At 34.1% G+C, this 25,162-nt stretch overlaps 1 protein-coding gene across 1 annotated transcript; it reads right to left on the reverse strand.

Annotated features, from left to right (window-relative positions):
- LOC128222213 (uncharacterized) lies at positions 1-25,028 on the reverse strand. Its single transcript, XM_052931138.1, has 4 exons — positions 24,890-25,028; positions 9,527-10,231; positions 5,269-5,976; positions 1-1,718 (listed from the first exon to the last, which is right to left on the reverse strand). The coding sequence occupies exons 2-4, from the start codon at positions 10,225-10,227 to the stop codon at positions 506-508; spliced, it is 2,622 nt and encodes an 873-aa protein (XP_052787098.1). The 5' UTR covers positions 10,228-10,231; positions 24,890-25,028; the 3' UTR covers positions 1-505.
- Positions 25,029-25,162: the final 134 nt, after the last annotated feature.

A 25,162-nucleotide genomic window follows, 5' to 3' on the forward strand; every position in this document is an offset into this window, starting at 1 on the left:
TAATCTAAAGTTTTTATTCCCAAATAACTAAAACATTATTACATTTAACGATTGTTTTCAGACACAAAATCGTTTAAGGTAAATTTCAGCGAATTTCATAATCATTCCTTTAGAGATATTTTAACTAAAACTATTTATAAACAAAATATCTAAGGTCATCCAAAATAAGTTAAACAGATATATTATTACAATAAACAAAGTTTCTGTAGGTTTTGATTTTACTATTCACTCAGCATTCATTATCATTTCATTAATACGAAACTAAATGAATCACTATGTATATGATGTATGCATAGCTAGTTCATATTCACCTTCTATTAAGAATAATGCGTATATCACAAAAAACGTACCCTTTTATTTAAGTATTGCTTGCAAATAATGGCGTAAAAATCGTTAATTTTAATAAAAATAGCAAAATGAATCAACATTTAACAGCACAATGCAACTTTCTTTTCATACACGATCAACACTGTTTTGGAACATAAATGTTCTGCTAGACCAGTGTCTAAAGGCGTCCTTTTATTATATGAAGCCACGTGTGTGTCGATCCAGAAAACCGTTTTTCTATTTCATAGATGAGTTTGAGGGCATCCTCTGTCAATTTCTGTAAAAGATCCTGAAGCAATGCAAATGTATTTTCAAAGGCATTTATTCCAGTAATAACCTTATCAAACCCATCGATCGTTGAAAGAACGATTTTAACACCAATTCCAGCAACTTCAGCGGCGCATGATTTCAATAAATTAATTGTTGAATTGAAAATCGATCGCGTTTTCAAGCCAAGGGTATCAGTGTTTATTCCATATTCCCTCTCATATTCCTTTATCGAATTCTCATCAAGATTGAACTGCCTCTTGTAAAACATCGCTTCATGGGTAAGGATTTTTATGTCGACAACATTGCCCACACCTAGTAATGGTGAAGCACCATCAATAGCTGCCGCAATAGCCATTTTTAAGGCTCTGTTAGACAGAGCTTTCCCTTTCTCCAAGATGACATTTTCGGAAAGCGTTTGTAAATTGAAAACCAAGGATTCCTTCTTCACTTGCGGAGTTCCATCAATCACATCTTGCATTAATCGATCAAAATCAAACAGGTTTATTTTTCGAAGTTCATTTGATATCAGATAAACTTTTGCGTCCAAACCTCGAAGATTGCGTTCCGCATCTTCTCGTATCTTTCGCAGGCTTCTTTCTTCGTTGAAGTTTTCTCCAGAATCCTTCTTTTCGTTATACATATCGAAATCGATTTTTGTTCTCACAAAGAAGAACTTCTTCTGTTGCTCTTTTACTTTTTGAGCGAGCCACGCATCGTTTTCCGTAAAACGAGTGGCAGACAGTATCATGTAGAAGTCGTACTTGTTGAAGTCAACTTTCTCTACGTATGACTCGCGAGGAAACTGCTGCGTTCCCACACCGGGGAGGTCGTACAAGACAAAGTTCTTGTGCTTGGGATGTGGATATGCCTTCACTTCCATTGTCGTTTCTGTTGTTCCGACTGCGGCTGCATAGGGATCTGTAGATTTTAATCCAAGGAAAGTATTGATAAAACTGGATTTCCCAACGCCCGAGTTTCCAGTCACTGCAATGCGTACCGGTATTTTCTCCCACTTGTTACTGTTTTCTACAATAACCTGCTTTAAACCAAGACGACCCTTTTCATTGAATGCTTTCATCATTGCTTTCTGGTCTTCCTCTGTTATTCCTGGCATTTTTGTTCTGCAACATAAAATGTTATGACGATCTGTTAATGTTTTGATATAAATTACATTGTGTAAAGTGATAAAATTAGTATAAAATTTTCGAACGTATATTGGTTACAAAACCTTATTAATCATCCTTTTAATCTCTTGAAATGCAAGTGGGCTACAATGACAGTAGATCGCTTATATAAGAACCATGTGTTTTGGTGTACACCATTTTGACCTAAAAATAATTAATAAAACGAAATCTGCACTGGTAGGTGAAATGAAATTATACTTAAGTGGTTAAGTGTTAATAATTGATCTGACATAGTGAAAACAATTATTTATTTTTATGATTACTAAGTGTAAATAATTAAGTTAATGTTTTTGATCAAAGAGACATTTATTGCTGAATCCTGTATCTCATCCTATGTATTATAGTACTTAAATGCTTTTTTTTGAGAATGCGCTACAAGTTCATTGCTGTGTATTAGATCACGAATCACGAATCAAACTTGCTGTCATATGTGTTATATCGTTGGTCATGTATGTGTTTGTTTTATATCTATGTTTGCGTAATTAATTAACGTGATATAAAAAATGACACAAATCATTAAATTTATTAATTTCAATAGTAAGTGTGCTGCTTTCACGACGAAACAATACAACAATATCGATTCAATTGCGGATGTAATTAGACATAATTCAGACTCAATGTGTTGGGTTTGGTGTTATTTTTTGTATTTTGAATATATCGAATGTTCTTTATCTCAAACCTTTTCATAGGTCCCGATGACTTCGACATAACGTTGATCGACTGCTTCGTTGATATTAACCCATTAATTGAACACTAAATATGTCATTTTTCATCTATGTATATGTATATCATACATATTTATTTTAAAACCTCTGAGTTGATCATTTTAAAGCCTGAGACGGAACGAATTGTATCATCGATCGAAAACATTAGAAGAAGAAAGTAAATCTTCTCTTGACACTTTTCTTAATAATATATTTGAGACGTTCGGCATTTAAGGATCGTTTTCAAACTTGTTTTCGGAACTGGTTGAATAATATTGTGTATTAAATTACGACTAGTGACATAACCTTTTTAGTGTTGTGGATGGTTTCTACGAGTACCTTATGAAAGAGATAATAGTCCCAATCTGTAGCATAGTGGTCATATTCAATTTTTAGGCTTTTTTGCAGGCTTTGATTTTATTCGGATAGCACATAAAAACATCAAATCTGGAGGCGAATAAAACCTACAGGATCAAACTGAAACCCAAACTCCTTTCTTGTCTACAAACGCATCGGTTCAAATTACATTCAGGGGCTCCTTATAATGTCATATGTCATGTGTAATATTTTTACTATTTTTTATTACAAAATCATGTTTCGTTTTGTTTTATTCATTAGAGTCAAATGAGTTGATTATAATGATAAATTAAAATATTTCTTTAGCATAAACTTATATTGTGCGTCTTTAAACAAAGAGTCAATGATGGCTGCCACTAAGTTCAAATGTATACCTTGAGTTCACATATGTGCATGGATATTGACATCTAGTCCTAAGTCATCACATTTTTAATTTTAAAATGAAAATAATACGTAAATGGAAATACAAAAAATATATATCATTGTTTTTCAAAATGGAGTCCAAGAAGGTTTACAAATGTATAAAAATGTTTTATTTTCCCATGAGCTTGTCCGTTTGCGTGTATGGTTTGTTAGAAATTAGTTTTGTGGTATATTTGTTAATCAAAGTATACTTTTAAGTATAAAACCAGTAATTGGACCAAATCACATTCAGAATGGCGCCAAAGACGGCTGCCAAAGTAAACCATAATCATGATGGGTTTCTTAAAAACACGTGCATTTAGCTGTGTTTTTTTGTCAAATTTATTCAATGATATTGTTTGCATTTAACAAGTATACTTTTCTATAACCATAAAACGTATTGGACATGGTTTAACATGGTGTCAAAGATAGCTTCACAAAAGTGCCAAATTTACGTGTTTTCATATATATACTTCTTTTCTATGATATAAGAACTGATCTAAGACTACTTTAATAAACATTTGATTTAAAGACCCAGTATGTTTTAGTATTGTAAACTTATCGAAGTGTACCGTCCAGTACTGTTTACAAGCTTTGTTCCGCCCACCTCTACCTCATAAGCATATTGTGTGTGAGTGGTCGAGTTCGTGATTACCTTGGTATTTCCCATACATTTCTGTATTACCCAAAGTGAAACTGGGCTTTTAAATGAGCTTTCGTCGTCTTCAATAAATATGATTCAATTTTGTCAATGCACAAATATCTTAACTTAAATACTTAATACTTGAAAATATTAATTTTTAATGAATATTTGGTCGCATTGAATAAACAGTTTTGTTTTACATCAATATTTCACGGAATAGAATGCGACGAAACTACGCTTTCAATGATTGACATTCAGCGTGTGTTAATATAAAATTTCAATAAACCGTTTTTATATTACAAATATTTGACGAAAAATTACAAAAATAGAACTGTATCTTAGGTTATTTAGTTGCAACTGTTTTTCTGTTTCTAGTAACAGTGACATTGACATTGACCCTAGGGTTCCCGAACGCAATTCAAGTCTACATAAACTCTTCCTTTATACACAATATGTCATTCCCAATTAAATATATTCAGTTGCAAGGGTTCTTTTGTAAACTTTAGTAACATTGACCTTGAATTTAATCCAAAGGGCCCCAAACCCATGCCAATGAGAGGTGTCCATAAACTTTTCCTATAAGATAATATTAATATGTTTACTCTGACTAAAGAAATTCAGTTTCAAAAGGTTTTTTATATGTTAATTAACAGTGACCTTGACGCAAAGAGCCCTTAACACAATCCCATGAAAGGTCTCAATAAATGTTCGTAAATTCCAAAATTGGTAAGAAAATGTCAACCCAAAATAAATATATTTAGTCTCATCCGTTTTTCTATTTTCAGTAACATTTACCCAAGGAACTCTTAATGCAATTCTATGAAAAGTCTCCATAAACTGTGCGTGTCTACAAACAAAATTGTGTCACAATATGTTACCCTTATTATTTAATTTCAACCATTTTTTTCGTTTTCTAGATACACTGACCTTAACCTCGACCATAGGGTCTCCAAAATCAATCCTATATAAGCTCTCAATACACTCGTCCTATATGGCAAATTTGATCACTTGTTCTTTGATTTCTAGTAACAGTGACCTTGACCCTAGGGGCCAAAAACGTAATCAATGAAACGTCTCCATAAGTTATTTCAATATATCGAGTTTGGTCACAAAATGTCAATTAAAAGTGTGCTTTTTTAAAATTCAGCCGCTTCCCTATTATAAGTAACAGTGACTTTGACCTTGATTCAAGGGCCCGAAAACGCAATCCAATGACAGGACACCATAACAATAATATATTCCATGGGAATGCGTTTGGGGCCTTTAGGGTCAATGTCAAGGCAACTGTAACTAAAAATGGAACAACGGCTGGAACCGAATATATTTATTGTTATTGACTTATGTGTACCAAACTTGGTACATAGGAAGAGTTAAACAATACCTTTTATATGATTGCGTTTTGGGTTCTTTCTTCACTTGCGGAGCTCCCTCAATCACATCTTGCATTAATCGATCAAAATCAAACAGGTTTATTTTTCGAAGTTCATTTGATATCAGATAAACTTTTGCGTCCAAACCTCGAAGATTGCGTTCTGCATCTTCTCGTATCTTTCGCAGGCTTCTTTCTTCGTTGAAGTTTTCCCCAGAATCCTTCTTTTCGTTATACATATCGATATCGATTTTTGTTCTCACAAAGAAGAACTTCTTCTGTTGCTCCTTTACTTTTTGACCGAGCCACGCATCGTTTTCCGTAAAACGAGTGGCAGACAGTATCATGTAGAAGTCGTACTTGTTGAAGTCAACTTTCTCTACGTATGACTCGCGAGGAAACTGCTGCGTTCCCACACCGGGGAGGTCGTACAAGACAAAGTTCTTGTGCTTGGGATGTGGATATGCCTTCACTTCCATTGTCGTTTCTGTTGTTCCGACTGCGGCTGCATAGGGATCTGTAGATTTTAATCCAAGGAAAGTATTGATAAAACTGGATTTCCCAACGCCCGAGTTTCCAGTCACTGCAATGCGTACCGGTATTTTCTCCCACTTGTTACTGTTTTCTACAATAACCTGCTTTAAACCAAGACGACCCTTTTCATTGAATGCTTTCATCATTGCTTTCTGGTCTTCCTCTGTTATTCCTGGCATTTTTGTTCTGCAACATAAAATGTTATGACGATCTGTTAATGTTTTGATATAAATTACATTGTGTAAAGTGATAAAATTAGTATAAAATTTTCGAACGTATATTGGTTACAAAACCTTATTAATCATCCTTTTAATCTCTTGAAATGCAAGTGGGCTACAATGACAGTAGATCGCTTATATAAGAACCATGTGTTTTGGTGTACACCATTTTGACCTAAAAATAATTAATAAAACGAAATCTGCACTGGTAGGTGAAATGAAATTATACTTAAGTGGTTAAGTGTTAATAATTGATCTGACATAGTGAAAACAATTATTTATTTTTATGATTACTAAGTGTAAATAATTAAGTTAATGTTTTTGATCAAAGAGACATTTATTGCTGAATCCTGTATCTCATCCTATGTATTATAGTACTTAAATGCTTTTTTTTGAGAATGCGCTACAAGTTCATTGCTGTGTATTAGATCACGAATCACGAATCAAACTTGCTGTCATATGTGTTATATCGTTGGTCATGTATGTGTTTGTTTTATATCTATGTTTGCGTAATTAATTAACGTGATATAAAAAATGACACAAATCATTAAATTTATTAATTTCAATAGTAAGTGTGCTGCTTTCACGACGAAACAATACAACAATATCGATTCAATTGCGGATGTAATTAGACATAATTCAGACTCAATGTGTTGGGTTTGGTGTTATTTTTTGTATTTTGAATATATCGAATGTTCTTTATCTCAAACCTTTTCATAGGTCCCGATGACTTCGACATAACGTTGATCGACTGCTTCGTTGATATTAACCCATTAATTGAACACTAAATATGTCATTTTTCATCTATGTATATGTATATCATACATATTTATTTTAAAACCTCTGAGTTGATCATTTTAAAGCCTGAGACGGAACGAATTGTATCATCGATCGAAAACATTAGAAGAAGAAAGTAAATCTTCTCTTGACACTTTTCTTAATAATATATTTGAGACGTTCGGCATTTAAGGATCGTTTTCAAACTTGTTTTCGGAACTGGTTGAATAATATTGTGTATTAAATTACGACTAGTGACATAACCTTTTTAGTGTTGTGGATGGTTTCTACGAGTACCTTATGAAAGAGATAATAGTCCCAATCTGTAGCATAGTGGTCATATTCAATTTTTAGGCTTTTTTGCAGGCTTTGATTTTATTCGGATAGCACATAAAAACATCAAATCTGGAGGCGAATAAAACCTACAGGATCAAACTGAAACCCAAACTCCTTTCTTGTCTACAAACGCATCGGTTCAAATTACATTCAGGGGCTCCTTATAATGTCATATGTCATGTGTAATATTTTTACTATTTTTTATTACAAAATCATGTTTCGTTTTGTTTTATTCATTAGAGTCAAATGAGTTGATTATAATGATAAATTAAAATATTTCTTTAGCATAAACTTATATTGTGCGTCTTTAAACAAAGAGTCAATGATGGCTGCCACTAAGTTCAAATGTATACCTTGAGTTCACATATGTGCATGGATATTGACATCTAGTCCTAAGTCATCACATTTTTAATTTTAAAATGAAAATAATACGTAAATGGAAATACAAAAAATATATATCATTGTTTTTCAAAATGGAGTCCAAGAAGGTTTACAAATGTATAAAAATGTTTTATTTTCCCATGAGCTTGTCCGTTTGCGTGTATGGTTTGTTAGAAATTAGTTTTGTGGTATATTTGTTAATCAAAGTATACTTTTAAGTATAAAACCAGTAATTGGACCAAATCACATTCAGAATGGCGCCAAAGACGGCTGCCAAAGTAAACCATAATCATGATGGGTTTCTTAAAAACACGTGCATTTAGCTGTGTTTTTTTGTCAAATTTATTCAATGATATTGTTTGCATTTAACAAGTATACTTTTCTATAACCATAAAACGTATTGGACATGGTTTAACATGGTGTCAAAGATAGCTTCACAAAAGTGCCAAATTTACGTGTTTTCATATATATACTTCTTTTCTATGATATAAGAACTGATCTAAGACTACTTTAATAAACATTTGATTTAAAGACCCAGTATGTTTTAGTATTGTAAACTTATCGAAGTGTACCGTCCAGTACTGTTTACAAGCTTTGTTCCGCCCACCTCTACCTCATAAGCATATTGTGTGTGAGTGGTCGAGTTCGTGATTACCTTGGTATTTCCCATACATTTCTGTATTACCCAAAGTGAAACTGGGCTTTTAAATGAGCTTTCGTCGTCTTCAATAAATATGATTCAATTTTGTCAATGCACAAATATCTTAACTTAAATACTTAATACTTGAAAATATTAATTTTTAATGAATATTTGGTCGCATTGAATAAACAGTTTTGTTTTACATCAATATTTCACGGAATAGAATGCGACGAAACTACGCTTTCAATGATTGACATTCAGCGTGTGTTAATATAAAATTTCAATAAACCGTTTTTATATTACAAATATTTGACGAAAAATTACAAAAATAGAACTGTATCTTAGGTTATTTAGTTGCAACTGTTTTTCTGTTTCTAGTAACAGTGACATTGACATTGACCCTAGGGTTCCCGAACGCAATTCAAGTCTACATAAACTCTTCCTTTATACACAATATGTCATTCCCAATTAAATATATTCAGTTGCAAGGGTTCTTTTGTAAACTTTAGTAACATTGACCTTGAATTTAATCCAAAGGGCCCCAAACCCATGCCAATGAGAGGTGTCCATAAACTTTTCCTATAAGATAATATTAATATGTTTACTCTGACTAAAGAAATTCAGTTTCAAAAGGTTTTTTATATGTTAATTAACAGTGACCTTGACGCAAAGAGCCCTTAACACAATCCCATGAAAGGTCTCAATAAATGTTCGTAAATTCCAAAATTGGTAAGAAAATGTCAACCCAAAATAAATATATTTAGTCTCATCCGTTTTTCTATTTTCAGTAACATTTACCCAAGGAACTCTTAATGCAATTCTATGAAAAGTCTCCATAAACTGTGCGTGTCTACAAACAAAATTGTGTCACAATATGTTACCCTTATTATTTAATTTCAACCATTTTTTTCGTTTTCTAGATACACTGACCTTAACCTCGACCATAGGGTCTCCAAAATCAATCCTATATAAGCTCTCAATACACTCGTCCTATATGGCAAATTTGATCACTTGTTCTTTGATTTCTAGTAACAGTGACCTTGACCCTAGGGGCCAAAAACGTAATCAATGAAACGTCTCCATAAGTTATTTCAATATATCGAGTTTGGTCACAAAATGTCAATTAAAAGTGTGCTTTTTTAAAATTCAGCCGCTTCCCTATTATAAGTAACAGTGACTTTGACCTTGATTCAAGGGCCCGAAAACGCAATCCAATGACAGGACACCATAACAATAATATATTCCATGGGAATGCGTTTGGGGCCTTTAGGGTCAATGTCAAGGCAACTGTAACTAAAAATGGAACAACGGCTGGAACCGAATATATTTATTGTTATTGACTTATGTGTACCAAACTTGGTACATAGGAAGAGTTAAACAATACCTTTTATATGATTGCGTTTTGGGTTCTTTCTTCACTTGCGGAGCTCCCTCAATCACATCTTGCATTAATCGATCAAAATCAAACAGGTTTATTTTTCGAAGTTCATTTGATATCAGATAAACTTTTGCGTCCAAACCTCGAAGATTGCGTTCTGCATCTTCTCGTATCTTTCGCAGGCTTCTTTCTTCGTTGAAGTTTTCCCCAGAATCCTTCTTTTCGTTATACATATCGATATCGATTTTTGTTCTCACAAAGAAGAACTTCTTCTGTTGCTCCTTTACTTTTTGACCGAGCCACGCATCGTTTTCCGTAAAACGAGTGGCAGACAGTATCATGTAGAAGTCGTACTTGTTGAAGTCAACTTTCTCTACGTATGACTCGCGAGGAAACTGCTGCGTTCCCACACCGGGGAGGTCGTACAAGACAAAGTTCTTGTGCTTGGGATGTGGATATGCCTTCACTTCCATTGTCGTTTCTGTTGTTCCGACTGCGGCTGCATAGGGATCTGTAGGTTTTAATCCACGGAAAGTATTGATAAAACTGGATTTCCCAACGCCCGAGTTTCCAGTCACTGCAATGCGTACCGGTTCTTTCTCCCACTTGTTACTGTTTTCTACAATAACCTGCTTTAAACCAGGAAGACCCTCTTCCTTATATGCTTTCATCATTGCTTTCTGGTCTTCCTCTGTTATTCCTGACATTTTTCTGCAACATAAAATGTTATGACGTTCTGTTAATGTTTTGATATAAATTACATTGTGTAAAGTGATAAAATTAGTATACAATTTTCGAACGTATATTGGTTACAAAACCTTATTAATCATCCTTTTAATCTCTTGAAATGCAAGTGGGCTACAATGACAGTAGATCGCTTATATAAGAACCATGTGTTTTGGTGTACACCATTTTGACCTAAAAATAATTAATAAAACGAAATCTGCACTGGTAGGTGAAATGAAATTATACTTAAGTGGTTAAGTGTTAATAATTGATCTGACAACAATTCAGTATTTATTTATATGATTGCTAAGTGTAAATAATTAAGTTAATGTGTTTGATCAAAGAGACATTTATTGCTGAATCCTGTATCTCATCCTATGTATTATAGTACTTAAATGATTCTTTTGGGAATGCGCTACAAGTACATTGCTGTGTATTATATCACGAATCACGAATCAAACTTGCTGTCATATGTGATATATCGTTGGTCATGTATGTGTTTGTTTTATATCTATGTTTGCGTAATCAATAAACATGATATAAAAAAATGACACAAATAATTCAATTTATTAATTTCAATAATAAGTTTGGTGTTTTCACGACGAAACAATACAACAATATCGATTCAGCTGCGGATGTAATTAGACATAATTCAGACTCAATGTGCTGGGTTTGGTGTTATTTTTTGTATTTTGAATATATCGAATGTTCTTTATCTCGAACCTTTTCATAGGTCCCGATTACTTCGACATAGCGTGGTTCGACTGCTTCGTTGATATTAGCCAATTAATTCAACACTAAGTATGTCATTTCTCATCTATGAATATCAACATTATGTTATTTTATAACCTCGGACAGAAAGCCTGAGACGGAACGAATTGTATCATCGAACGAAAACATTAGAAGAAGAAAGTAAATCTACTCTTGACACTTTTCTTAATAATATATTTGAGACGTTCAGTATCTAAGGATCGTTTTCAAACATGTTTTCGGAACTGGTTGAATAATATTGTGTATATTATAACGACTAGTGACATAACCTTTTTAGTGTTGTGTTTCCTTGGATGATATCTACGAGTACCTTATGAAAAAGATAATAGTCCCAATCCGTTAGAATAGTGGTCATATTCGACCTTTAGGCATTTTTGCATGCTTTGATTTTATTCGGATAGCACATCATGCAAAATCAAATCTGGAGTCGAATAAAACCTACAGGATCAAACTGAAACACAAACTCCTTTCTTGTCCACAAACGCATCGGTCCAAAATACATTCGGGGGCTGACTGACCGGTTCTTATAAGGTCATATGTCATGTGTAATATTTTTACTATTTTAAACTTTTTGCTACTGAGCTTGTTTCTGTAGTTTTTTTGCATTAATATTATTTTATTCATTAGAGTCAAATGAATTGATCATAAGGATAAATTAAAATATTTCTTCAGCATAAACTTATTGTGAAAGGTCTCAATATGAGTTCGTAAATTCCAAAATTGGATAGAAAATGTCAACCCAAAATAAATATATTAAGTCTCATCCGTTTTCTATTTTCAGTAACTTTTACCCAAGGAACTCTTAACGCAATTCCACGATAAGTCTACAAAAAACTGTGCGTGCCTACATACCAAATTGAGTCACAATATGTAACCTAACTATTTGGTTTCGACTGTGTTTTTTTTCGTTTTCTAGATACAGTGACCTTAACCTCGAACGTAGGGTCTCCAAAATCAATCCTATGCAAGCTCTTAATACACTCGTCCTAAAACAGCATCCGGATTAAGTTTGCAAATCCAGAATTTTTGCAAACTTAATTTCTTTATTTTTCACCCAATGTTTTAGTTTTTGATTTATTGAAACGGGTTTGGTAATACTAATAAGAGATATTTTTTATTCCTGATATTTGATTTAAAAATATGTCTTTTTGGCATATACAGTCAACTTTTCCAATGGGAATCCCATTGGAAAATGGCCTTCCCATTGGAAAATGGATTTTCCAATTGGAAAATTAGCCCAACAATTTGTGCTGCAAAATTCTCCCACATTTAAATAAAAGAGAGTAATAAATCACAATCATTATTGTCAATAGTTATAATGTAAACATGAAAAAGTGCGGTTAGAGTACCTTTTATCATTTTTTGGAAAAATAAATCCCATCGACCGATTTTTCCAATTGGAACTTTCCCATTATTCAATATGAGAAAAATTAGGAAATTGGAAATCTCCAATTGTAATCATATCCAATTGGAAGATTCATCTTCCAATTGGAAGATTGGCAATGGGCTTAATCCAATTGGAAATTCAGACAAACAATTTATATGGGAAAATATTCCCACTTTCCTAAATCTGTTAAAATATCTATCAATTTCTTTAGGAATTTAATTGTGTAACGTGCGATCGTGAAACAATCAAACACCAGATGGGCGAGCTTTTTGACGTAATGAAACAAACACCAACAGATCCCTTCAGAGAAAAGCATGCTCGACCCTGGTGGTGGTGGTGTTAGTAGTTTATACTCCGGGTCCCGGCGTGAGCACATTGAAGGGTCCCAGAGTGACAGTTCAACCACCGCACACCTATCCTGGGCGGGCTCGACCCTGAAGGGGTCCTCTGGTCTTTATATACACTAACTTCTCTATTCTCACATAGCCCTGGCTTTGCTAATTTGCATATTACCAACCAAGTTTACATCCGGTATGAACGTACTTCCGTTTTATACGGAATATTATTATGAACGCACCTCGGCCGCTGTTGACCTCCGCCGCCTACAGGGGACCGTTACACTTCAACCATCAGGAAAGCAGAGCTTTAAAGAATGTTGAAGTTCCAACTTACTATGCCTCACAAGACAGCTGAGCTTTCCAGCAAATGCATAGAAGTGGAGACTATGAACGCACATCCGCCGCATACAGCGGACCGTTACATTTGTTTACTGTACTGAGCCCTGACGTTGTATCCATCCAATTTCACGCTAACACTTCTGTGCCGATATCTTAGCGATAAGATTTAAGCATCATTTAATGGATTTTAATGCAATAAATCATATCAAAAATTACCTGAAGTATTCTAACTCAACCAGTGACACAACTTCCATTTTATTAATATCTTTAACCTGGTTTTCAGAGGCCATTTTGTTTTAATCGGTTAAGATTTGGTCACGAACGACTAGTTATTCATTTTGGGACAAATATTAAACTAGTCTTAAACTTGAAAATGTTGTTTTTGGTTGTCAGTACCTTTACACTTAAATTTTACCATTGTCTTTATTTTTATTGAAGATGTTATAAATTAATGATGAGGCTTGTGAAATGTTATACCTAACATATTGATGTATTTCATAGACACTGTTCTGCAGTATGATATTATAACATATCCTTCACCATGTGCCCATGACCAAAAGCCTGTAGAACACAAACCTGGTCGACCTGTATATTGGGCTAGTGAATCTTGCATTACAAAATAAATGGTATTGTTATAGCCTATTGCCATAGTCTCTTTATTGCATTGTAGTAGCTAGGTCAGTCATCCTACAAGATGGCAGAAAAGCAAAAAAATCATATGATGTATACTTGTATGAGAATCTTCTTGTACATTTAAAAATGGAGTTTACATTTTTTTTCACCAAAAAACTGGTACTTGTTAGCTCGCTGAAGCTCGTATAAATCACTTTCCACTTCATTCTGATAGGGACTCTCTCATGTTTTGGCACCAGATAATATATTTCAGAAAACACTTGAATTATGTTAACTTAACTCTTTGATACCGTAATTGCAGGACAAAATAAAGTGAACGTATATAAATAAAATCTGGTTTAATCGGGGGCCGAACCTACACTTGTTACATAACCATTCAGCAATAGGGGTTCGTACATAATGTATTGGGTATTCTATCATTTATTAAATACCCTGAAAGTATCATGCCTTACTGTCAATTAACCAATCACGCTTCAGCCTTTTGCTGAATTGCTCTACTGCAGTAGCAATGTTTTTGGAAATCATTAATATTGACTTCAAAGACAATATTTAAGCATACATCAACATTTGTTGAAGGGTTCCAGTTGTGAGTATCTTAGTTCTTACGCTCCTGACTAATTGATACACTTTATTTTGTATATAAAAAATGTAAAAAACACATTTTACAAACCATGGGCGAGTCACTATTACTTGTACAATAAACTCATATCTGGTTGATACACACTCCCTCAGTCTTGAAAACTGTTACACGTGATTCTTTTAAACAAAATTAGGTCCGTGATACCAGCTAGAGCTGACCAGATGCTATAAATTGATACCGATGAAAATAAATATATGAGTTGTGCAAGTTGTTACATTGCAAATATTTGTTTAATGATTAATACTAGAGTGTATTTGAATGTGACTTCAAACCGGTTTACCACAAACATGTTACTGTAATCAATACTATCTGCTGTGAAATTCTGTCAGACGAATTTGTTTATTGAGCTTTGCAGGAGATGAATGACACTTACGTTTTGCTAAATGGATATCTCACCCATGTGTAAGTCATACATTTCTTCATAGATCTTTTTGTGTTGCTTGTTGAATTTATGAACAGTCAACTCGTAATGCACCAGTAACCATTCCCCTCCCCCCATATGGGGAATAGCGGGGAATTTTACTATCACTAATCAGTCCACCCAATCCCTGGTAAATCCACGTCAAATGGCCCCCGCACCCTGGTGACACCCTAGGTAAGCCAATTTCCAGATATTTTTGGCGGGAAAACAAAACCAACGAATTCACTCGGCAATCTGGAAGATAATTTTAAACACTCCCAATTTAGCCCGCTTTCACAGTATAGCGGGCCTAGGGGGCCGTGATTACAATTGACCGGTGCAAATTTATTTAAAAACAGGATTCTTCTTTTTCCCACTAGCAGCTTAAGAGGGAAGGTGAGACAATGCGTGCCCCCCCCTCCTAAATTGGTGAAAAGTTTACTTTTTAATATAGTTGAAAAAGAGTACTAAAATTCACCTGAAATGTGCATTTTAGACAAGAAATTATTAAATTTTACTTAACATTTTTTAACAAGCCCTGTTGTTTAAAACGCAGAATTTAGCAAGCATACCTGAAAGCATTTTACCACTGCAGGGCTTGCGGGCTTCTGTGCTTCTGTTGTGCTAATTTCGACCACTAATATGATTGGCATCTATACTGTTTTATTTATAGCCAAGAAATAACCTTTATTTTATTCATTTTTCGTTTCGTGAATAATTTGGTATCAGAGTAGCCAAAAGTATATTTGCTTTTAAAATAATACATTATTGATCACATCATCAGCAAATATAATCAAACTGTACTGAAAAAGCCATATCGTAATACAATTTTAACACAATGTTTTGACTCATTAGAATTGGAACCTTGTCATTTTAAGCTGTACTCTCACAGATTGAACGTTTTGACAATTTTTTTATATATTGTCCTGGAACGAGCCATTTTATGCGAAAATGCATGGAAACCAGTGATATAAGACTGCTGACAAAAAAATCAGATAGCAGATTTTCATTTTAAGTTCAAAAAATGATGTTTTATGCATTTTTCTTAAACCGTTAGTAACACTTTTAGCCATAAAACATAAAATTTCGAATGGAAATATGAAAATCTGCGATCTGTGGTTAAGAATACCGATTTTTATGCTGCTTAGGTGTTTGCTTGACACATGATGGACTTAAATGTAGCTGCATTTGTGATTATTTTGAACTGAGTTGGATGTAGAAGTGTCTTACTGTGGTATGTTTGACACTAGATAAACCTCATTGCAGCAGAATTAAGATTTACAGGGCACTGAATTGACTTGATTTCTTTACAATAAATGTTTTTTTGGGCTTTACCGCCATATTTACTTGTTTTTAGTCCATAGAAAAATGTGTGTCAAGTAAACCAGCAAGCTGATAGTGTTGACGTAGTGGTAAGTCTCGTTTCAATTCCTTGATTAAGAGGTTATAGTGTATAAATAATCCAACCAACACACTTTGTATGTGTTTTGTTTTTAAATTGCGACCAATGGTTTATTGTGAACTTGACATTGGGGATATATTCAAAGTAAATGTACCTTTTTATAAAACAAGAGGGCCCTGAAGGCCCTGTATCGATCACCTGTTCCAATTCAAGTGTGAATTAGGTGTTTTCAGGGCGAGGCCAATTGTGACAGGGGGAGGGAATAAGTGTTTTTCAGGGCGATGGAAAGTGCAACGAGAGGCGACTTAATTAAAACATATTTAGGACTAGTTTTCAATGCTACATGTTAAATATTATAGTTGAGGGTATTACAGATTTAGAGAATTTGAAATGTCAGTCTGGTGGTCTGCTACCTTAGAAAGGATGCGTACTTGTCTTTTTTTGTACATTTTTATTTTCTGTTCTTGTCATGGTTGGAGTATAAACATGAAAATTGTTTCATTTAATTTAGAATGTATTTTAGCAGTGAATGTGATTAAAACACTTGTTCTACATGAAAATGCACGAAACATTGGAAACTTATTATACATACTTTTGACTGCATCATGGAAGGATTTTTTTTATTAAATTACAGTATATTTTCAATAAATCTGCATATAATCATGAGGTATGGAATCAAAACATTTATACCTGCTGGAATTAAAAAATATATTACTTAGATCCGTCCTAGTGACCAAGTTGTTTTTTTAATATCCAGATGATTTTTTCAATATCAAGGATGACCCAGTTGCAAACCTTACCTTGCTGTAATAAGTACATTCTGACCAGGTTTCATATAGATAAAGTAGAAAATATGGCCTCAACAGTGTTTTAACAATGTTTTCTATGATTTGACTTCGTGACCTAGTTTTTGAACTTAGGTTACCCAGTTTCAAACTTGACATAGACTTCATGAACACAAACGGCATATTTTAAATATAAAATAATTAATTGCGACATTTACTTTCTCTTTGGTGCATCCGGATTTACATATCTACTTTCACTTTGTCTCATCCGGGTTTGATGCAGTTAATTTTTACATTGAGTTTCATTGGACGAAATTTTGATTGGCTGTTCATTCGCGCTTGAATAAAATTTCTTGGGTAAATTGTTACGCGGTTTTTGTCATTCGATCTTCTAAGTTGTCATGACAGTCAGTTGACTTTAGAATAATTTCCAATTTAACCTACCCACCCAACCCTTTATTATTCTGCATTATGAAAGACGTTTATTTGGTTGTGTTGAATAAGAATTTCCTTTTGTTTTGCATGGAAGCATTGTGATGGTACTTAGATATTTGTGTTATTTTTGTTGTACTAGGTTCAATATGTGTCTTTATGTTGCTATTTGTATTAGACATGATGATTTTAAGTTGTGATATTGTATGTGTGCATCACATTTATCATGTTATTGATATGTACAACTTATTATATTGATGAGTACTTAGTTTATTTAACACTGATGTTTAGCATATGGCGAATTTATACATTATGTGTTAAGTTATTTCTTTGAAATGAGAATTATTTGTATTCCAAATTATGTCACGACGGAATAAGCTATATAAACTTTAGGGCTGCCACGATATACCGGTATACCGGTATATCGCGGTACGAAGCAAAAAAAATCGTACCGCGGTACAACATTAGCGTACCGGTTTTGTTCCATTAAATTCAATTTACAAAACTTATCGGTCTTTTCATAATTTGGATTATGAAAAAATTGACGTGTGCAGATTCAATAATCGATTACTTCCTGTTCCAGTCATGTAGGCGCAATATCCCTAAAACCCGGGTCTCCGGATCGCCGTTCGTACCGTACCGATCAATTTGTTACCGATCAATTTTGTGTTTTCTTACAGTTTATAGTATTGTTATTAAACGTAACAGTTAATATTTTTTTCCATTATAGTTACGCAATGATAAACAATAAGCCGAATATAGTTATGAGAGGCTGGATGAGGAGAATACCAAGTACAAAATGGTCCAACCAATAAAAATTGAAATGGATTCTCTTGTTTGGTGGAAGGAGCATTGCTTCTACTTTCCTTTACTTGTCAATCTAGTTAAAGCTCGGCTTTGCATCCCAGCGACGTCAATACCATCCGAACGCGTGTTCAGCACAGCGGGAGATATAGTTACCGCCCAGAGATCTTGCCTAGCTTCAGATCTTGTAGACAGGTTACTCTTTTGTAAGAAAAACTGTCAGAAATGTGACTAAGTAACGAAGGCTTGAGACAGTCTAATAACTATGTGTGGTCTTAGTGTTAATTGTTTACATATTTCTAGTCCAAAGTTAAAGACTAAAAAGATATAGAAGTTTTGAGTGATGGTTTTATTGTTGTGTTTGGTTCATTTGTTTTTAGTTAGATATGTTCTGGTCAACATATGATATCATCTTATCTATTAATTGTTTAAGCAGTTTGCTGTTTTGAATAAAAAATGTTTCAATTGGCGTATCGTGGCAGCCCTAATAAACTTGACTATCATTCGGCGTTGTTCTTATTCTTCCTAAGTAAGGGTATTTTCTTTAATAATAAGTTATATAAAGAGCTGAGGATAATTATTCTGACATAGTTTCATGGTGATCAAAGAGAGAATGTAACCTCTACAGTGTTTACAAAGTTTTTCTATGATTTGATCTAGTGGCCTGGTTTTTGACTTCTGATTACTCAGTTTCAGACTCTACCTAAAGATCATCAAAAATAACATTCTGATCAAGTTCCATGAACATATGGTCATAAATGTGGCCTCTAGAGTGTTGACATGCTTTTCCTATGATTTGACCTGGTGACCTAGCTTTTGACCGCACATGACCCACATTCGAACTTGGCCTAGAGCTAATCAATATATACATTCTGACTAAGTTTCATGAACATACAGTCATAAATGTGACATCTAGAGTGCTAACAAGCTGTTCCTATGATTTGACCTAATGACCTAGTTTTTGACTGCACATGACCCAGATATTAACTTGACTTAGAAATTATAAATATTAACATTCTGACCAACTTTTATCAAGAAACATTTATAAATGTGACCTCTAGATTGTTAACAAGCTTTTTCTTAAATTTGACCTGGTGACCTAGTTTTTGACTGCACATGACCAAGACTCGAACTTGGCCTGGAGCTTATCAATATATACATTCTGACTAAGTTTCATGAACATACAGTCATAAATGGGACCTCTAGAATGCCAACAAGCTTTTCCTATGATTTGACATGGTGACCTAGGTTTTGACCGCACATGACCCAGATTTAAACTTGACTTAAAAATTACTAATATAAACATTCTGACCAACTATCATGAAGATAGAGTCATAAATGTGACCTCTAGAGTGTTAACAAGCTTTTCCTTCAATTTGACCTGGTGACCTAGTTTTTGACCGCACAGGACCCAGATTCGAACTTGATCTAGAGATCATTAATATAAACATTCTGACCAAGGTTCCTGAAGATACAGTCATAAATGTTACCTCTATAGTGTTAACAAGCTTTTCCTTTAATTTGACCTGGTGACCTAGTTTTAAACCCCAGATAACCCAATATCGAACTCGTCCAAGATTGTATTGAGGGTAACATTCTGACCAAGTTTCATTAAGATTGTGCCAAAATTGTGACCTCTAGAGTGTTAACAGTCAAATTGTTGACAACGGACGACGACGGACGAATACGACGGACGACGGACATAGGGCGATCACAATAGCTCACCTTGAGCACTTCGTGCTCAGGTGAGTTGAAAAAAGGTAACGCATCTTACCGTTCAAAGATTGAAAGACAAGCATTCCCTCTTATAGTTAATGTAGTGCCGTTACCAGTGTAACGCCGTTACCAGTGTTACTTTTAAAGACCTAGTTTAAGGAATGTTTGGCATGACAATCCCCTGCTGTGCATCTCATGCTAACTGCACTGATGTCACAGTAGGGGCCAATTTCCTGTTTATTTGTGTATTGGCTCAGGGCCATTAATTTTAGGATCCATTTCTATAATAAAACCTCCAAAACTGCACAGCAGGATATTCAGATCAGATATCTGATAAGACAATTAGGCATTTAGATAAGATCAATACACAGACATTGTGTACAATACACGTCTTTTTTTTCTTTTTGTTGTTGTTGTTTATTTTGGGGTGGGGTGGTGGGGGGTCACTTATAGAAGGATTGACCCAGGCCTTTAAGCAATACTTTCGTAGATCACTTTGATTTTCATGCATTGTATTTCCGTAAACAATAACGCATAATTTTTTATCATATTTCCATGTAAATATTTATTTACCCATTTGCTTTCTTTTGTCAAAAAAACGTAATCAGAAGATTATAGTTGAGTGATCCAGATCGTACCTATGAAATCTGCAATAATGTTGCATTTCTTTTTCATAACAACAGATAACCATTTAAAAAATAACACAAGGTAAATGTTCTCATATGAAATTTTGCGTATCAATTTAGATGCACCCCGTTGGCTCGAACTCGCTTGGCTCGAATTTTAGCCGGTATACCGTTTTTTAAAATCATCGTTATCATGTGGGATTTGGGCCAAGCAGCAATGCTATATCTTTTCACAACGTTTAGTCTCACGTACTCGTATTACAAAACTTAACTGTCAATTGGGTACTTCATATATAGAGCCTTATAGAGCCCCTTTATTGTTTGTTTGGCACAAAATGTTTATTGGACACACAGTGGACTTGAGAACAATCTGTCTGTGGTGACTGTGATAGGTTGATGGTAGCCATAATGAGGATGAATGAGCCCTGGCTTGACTTTTTAGAGCCCGTCTGTGGGCTTGTTATGAAGCCCATCTTGAGTTGGCTTGTCTGTAACCACAATAAGGATGCAGAGAGTATATCTGCATTTTCACGTTCCTGCATTTTGAAATGCGTAGTATTTTATGTCCGTATGAAGTACATCATGAAACATTTTTATCATCTATTCTTTACGATACGTTGCGTTTTTATCCCACTTATGCAAATTTGCACCTGTGGTATGTTTGAACGCGTTTATATGGTAATTGATAACATTGACTTTTTTGATAAAATGCCTTTAGTTTGTGTTGAAAAGAACATTATGCATTATGATGAAGGTAATTTTATTCACGTAAGGTATCAATATCTATAATTATTACAACTCTTATTCACTAAGCGATATTATGTTGCAGTAATTCAAGAGATATAAAAATTGTTATCCTGTCAGAAAACATTTAAACTGCACGTATTTACGATTTAATTTTCCTTCTTAAAATCATGAATAAGAATGAGGAATGTGCATGTTAACTTCCAAAGTATCAGCTGAAATAAGAGTGTGATAGTTTTACATGATAATTTAATGTATTTGAAATTTTAGCAATCCATGTTTATAGCATATGAGTCTCAAAGAAAGTACAAACAATTAAATAAACTTAAAAAGAAGAAATGAATATAGAAACATGGGGTACTTTTCATACTCTGGCCTTGAAATGATCATTCCATGTATCTTGAAGTGTTCAATGTTGTATGTAAATTTCAAGTGTCTTATGATAAAGAAATGCAATAAAATATTTTTTTCTATATTTAAAGTAATATACTTAATCCGTTCGGAAATGTTCTGAACGACAAAACAAGTGAAAATACGATGTACAGATCATTATCACAGAGGTGTTAAAAAACACTGACCCTGGGTAACCTTTATCAAAATGATAAGTTTGGAGGGCAAAAACTCTGGACTGATTTTAGTGATGTAAAAAATCCGAAACAGCAAAAAAAAACTGCTTCGGCATTTTTAAGTGAGGCCATCAATATGATTGATAAATTATATTGACACACGTAAATCAATGTGGACCATTCTTTTATAATGGACTACTGTGAAACACAAATAAATAGAATGAAATAAAAGAATGATCAAATAAAAATAAAATATTATGGGGTCTATGAATGAAATCACATACTGGATAATTAGTTATAAGCACATATTTATAAACAAATATTGTATTTACATTATTTAGCTATGGCAGCGACAGGTTTTCATATTACTTTACCCTGTTTAAATGTAATATCCGAATTGTCTGTCAATATGTTCACTGATATAACATTCATAACTTTTGCGGCCTGGCACATTGCATCTCATGGCAGTATTCTCCTAGTTGGCTTCTATTTTTCAAAATTCTAAACATGTCTTATTTTCTAAACTATTGATTTATCATCACCATATTCATACATTCTCATTCACCAGAGGTTTGATAATGATAAATCAAATGGGGAACGCAAAGCATCATCACTCTGGTGAACGAGAATAATTTCATATAGCACGATGTACATGAAATAATGACAGCATGGCGAGTCGTTCCTTCACTAATTTTACTCATAAATACCATTAATTAATCCTTTTCATACAATATATCTACATCACCTCTACGACTCCTTTATAATTTGTGTCAACATATAAAAATAATCATGTGGTCTTTAACAAAGATAAAAGTGTAAAAAAAGTTAATATCTTCGACTTCATATTGCAAACAAATTGTGGCTGAAACTGATCTGTACGTAACATATTGATCAAGGGCTTTTATATGATACTCGGGACTCAAGCAGAAGTACGCAAACAGGTACACCCAAATTTATCTGACCCTGGCTACTTTCCAAAATGCAAGAAAAAAACGAGCATTAACCACATTTTCACAATGTAAAGAACTTCATAAATGCTAAGAATGGTAACTCTTGACAAAATTGTAGTTGTCTTTAACCTCGCAAATGATCGGTTAAATGACAAGATGTATGTAATCAAGCTTAAGGTATGACGTCACCATTGCGTTATATGTACTTACGTTGTGTGGAAAGTTCACAATAAAAAATAATGTTTTTATGACTGATAGACATGTTTTCACATGCTCAATACACTGTAAATCAAAAATATCATTATTCCTGAAACGTTTATACATTGAGTATCTATTATTGCTTGATTTATCATTTAGAATAGAGATTTAAGCATAAACTGCTGCCCTATAGTTCAAAGGTCATTTTGGAAGAATTGTTTTGGCGGACTGTGCAATTTTTAGAGTTTTTTTTTCAAGTGGAGAGATTTTTCTTAGGAATAACTTGACCCCCCTTTTTATTGGCTTAAAATGTAATTTAAAGCTTGTACTTTAAGAATATATATGTTTATCATAGTCTGCATTCGCTCGAAATGCCTTTAAATGTTGTCTAAAAAATCATTTCACATTGAATTATAGAGGAAATGACAATGGTGGTTTGTAACCTTAACGACTGCGTTTTTGTGACATTGATGAAAGTTGGATTTATATTTTGTTTGTGTTTTTTTTCAATCGGATAAAAAGTTGTACTATCTGATACAGGGTTAATGAAGCAATGCGATGGTTAGACGTCATGCTGTCCATTGTATAGTATAACAGCGATGAGGAATATGGATAAGTCGACAGTTGACCGGTAAGGACATGTAATGCACAAGTCAATTGTAACCACGCCCCTCCCACAGTTACTTGGTATTTGGATTGCATTTTTGGCCAATAGTGTTACCATATTCGAGCGATTGGTCCCTAGGGTGATCTCTTGGACTGAGAATCATAAAAAAATGTGTTTTAGAACTCTGTGATACACATACTAAACAAAGAATCCACTTTTGGTCGTTTATTTTTACATATTAAATATTTTAAAATTTCATACAATAAAGATTGCTGTCCAAATACCAAGTAACTGTGTCCCCCCCCCTCCCCCAGGTCCGGGGAATAGCGGAGACTTTGACTTTTGGTCCAGCCAAGCCCGGGGACGAACTGCTGGTAACCCCCCCCCCCCCGCCAAATGCCCCCGCACCCCAGGGACCCTAGGTAAGGCCCATTTCCCGCTATATTTGGTGCGAATACAAAACCACCGCATATACACCCGGCACTGCGGGGCCACCTGGAAGGTAAAACACGTCCAATTTCCCCGGCTATCCCCGGTATACCCCCGGACCTGGGGGGGGGGGGGCTGTGGTTACAATCGCCTGGTGCATGAGATGTCATTTTTGCTGATGTTTTATGATAATAATTTTCTTTATTCCCATTTCCTACATGTTCCCATTACAGAATCTTACCAGTCCTTCCAATTGGAGAATTCCCATTTTAAAACTGAACTTTTTTCTCCAAATGGAATTTTTCCATTCATCAAATTATCCAATCGGAATTTTCCAATGTTCATAACTTTCCCATCTTGAATGTGGGAATCCTCCAACTGGAAAGATTCATACACATGCCTTAAATGAATCAATCGGTTCTTTTTAATGAATTTATTCTTTTACATGTAGTTAGTGTAAAATATTCTTAATAAGATAGTCTATTTCCATTTGAAAAATTATGTTCCAAATTCTACCACAATTTAAATGGAGCCAGTTTTCCAGTTGGAAAAACTTGAAAAAGCCATTTTCCAATGGGATGGCCAATTTACAATGGGATTCCCATTGGAAAAGTTGACTTTAATTATAAAAAAACCAACATATTTCCAAATCAAATATCAGGAATAAAAAATATCTCTTATTAGTATTACCAAACCTGTTAATATAATAATACACAAATAAAAAACATTGGGTGAAAAACAAAGAAATTAAGTTTGCAAAAATTCCGGATTTGCAAACTTAATCCGGATGCTGTTCAAGATGTCATATTCAGCCAAACACTATTATCTGATAATCTCTTTACTTCTTAAGAAAATATTTAATAACTTCATTCGTACCTTTGATTCGATGAATAATCGTTCCAATTTTCACTGAAAAATGCACCTCTTCTTCAATTTGCCAATTCTCTTTTGAGAAGATTGAAATGATTTGTAAAATAACCGTCGTCCTGATCTGATACCAAATATGGTAATATTTGAGACTTCAGTGAATTGAAAATGTTAACATTTATATCTTTCATATCTACGGCAGCATGATACCGACATCTATTCCGTAATGTCAAAATCAGATTTACACATAACGTGCGAGCCATAACTATTGGGGGCGAAAGT

This window comes from Mya arenaria, chromosome 16 (genome assembly GCF_026914265.1).
Source record: "Mya arenaria isolate MELC-2E11 chromosome 16, ASM2691426v1".
Taxonomy (NCBI): Eukaryota; Metazoa; Mollusca; class Bivalvia; order Myida; family Myidae; genus Mya; species Mya arenaria.

What these genes read in the sequence shown, in the direction of transcription:
- LOC128222213 (XM_052931138.1), bottom strand. Translation starts at nt 10,227, where the DNA reads ATGTCAGGAATAACAGAGGAAGACCAGAAAGCAATGATGAAAGCATAT. An exon ending in AAAACGCAATCATATAAAAG is followed by an intron (nt 5,977 to 9,526) that starts GTATTGTTTAAC and finishes TTTATGTTGCAG; the next exon opens with AACAAAAATGCCAGGAATAA. An exon ending in AAAACGCAATCATATAAAAG is followed by an intron (nt 1,719 to 5,268) that starts GTATTGTTTAAC and finishes TTTATGTTGCAG; the next exon opens with AACAAAAATGCCAGGAATAA.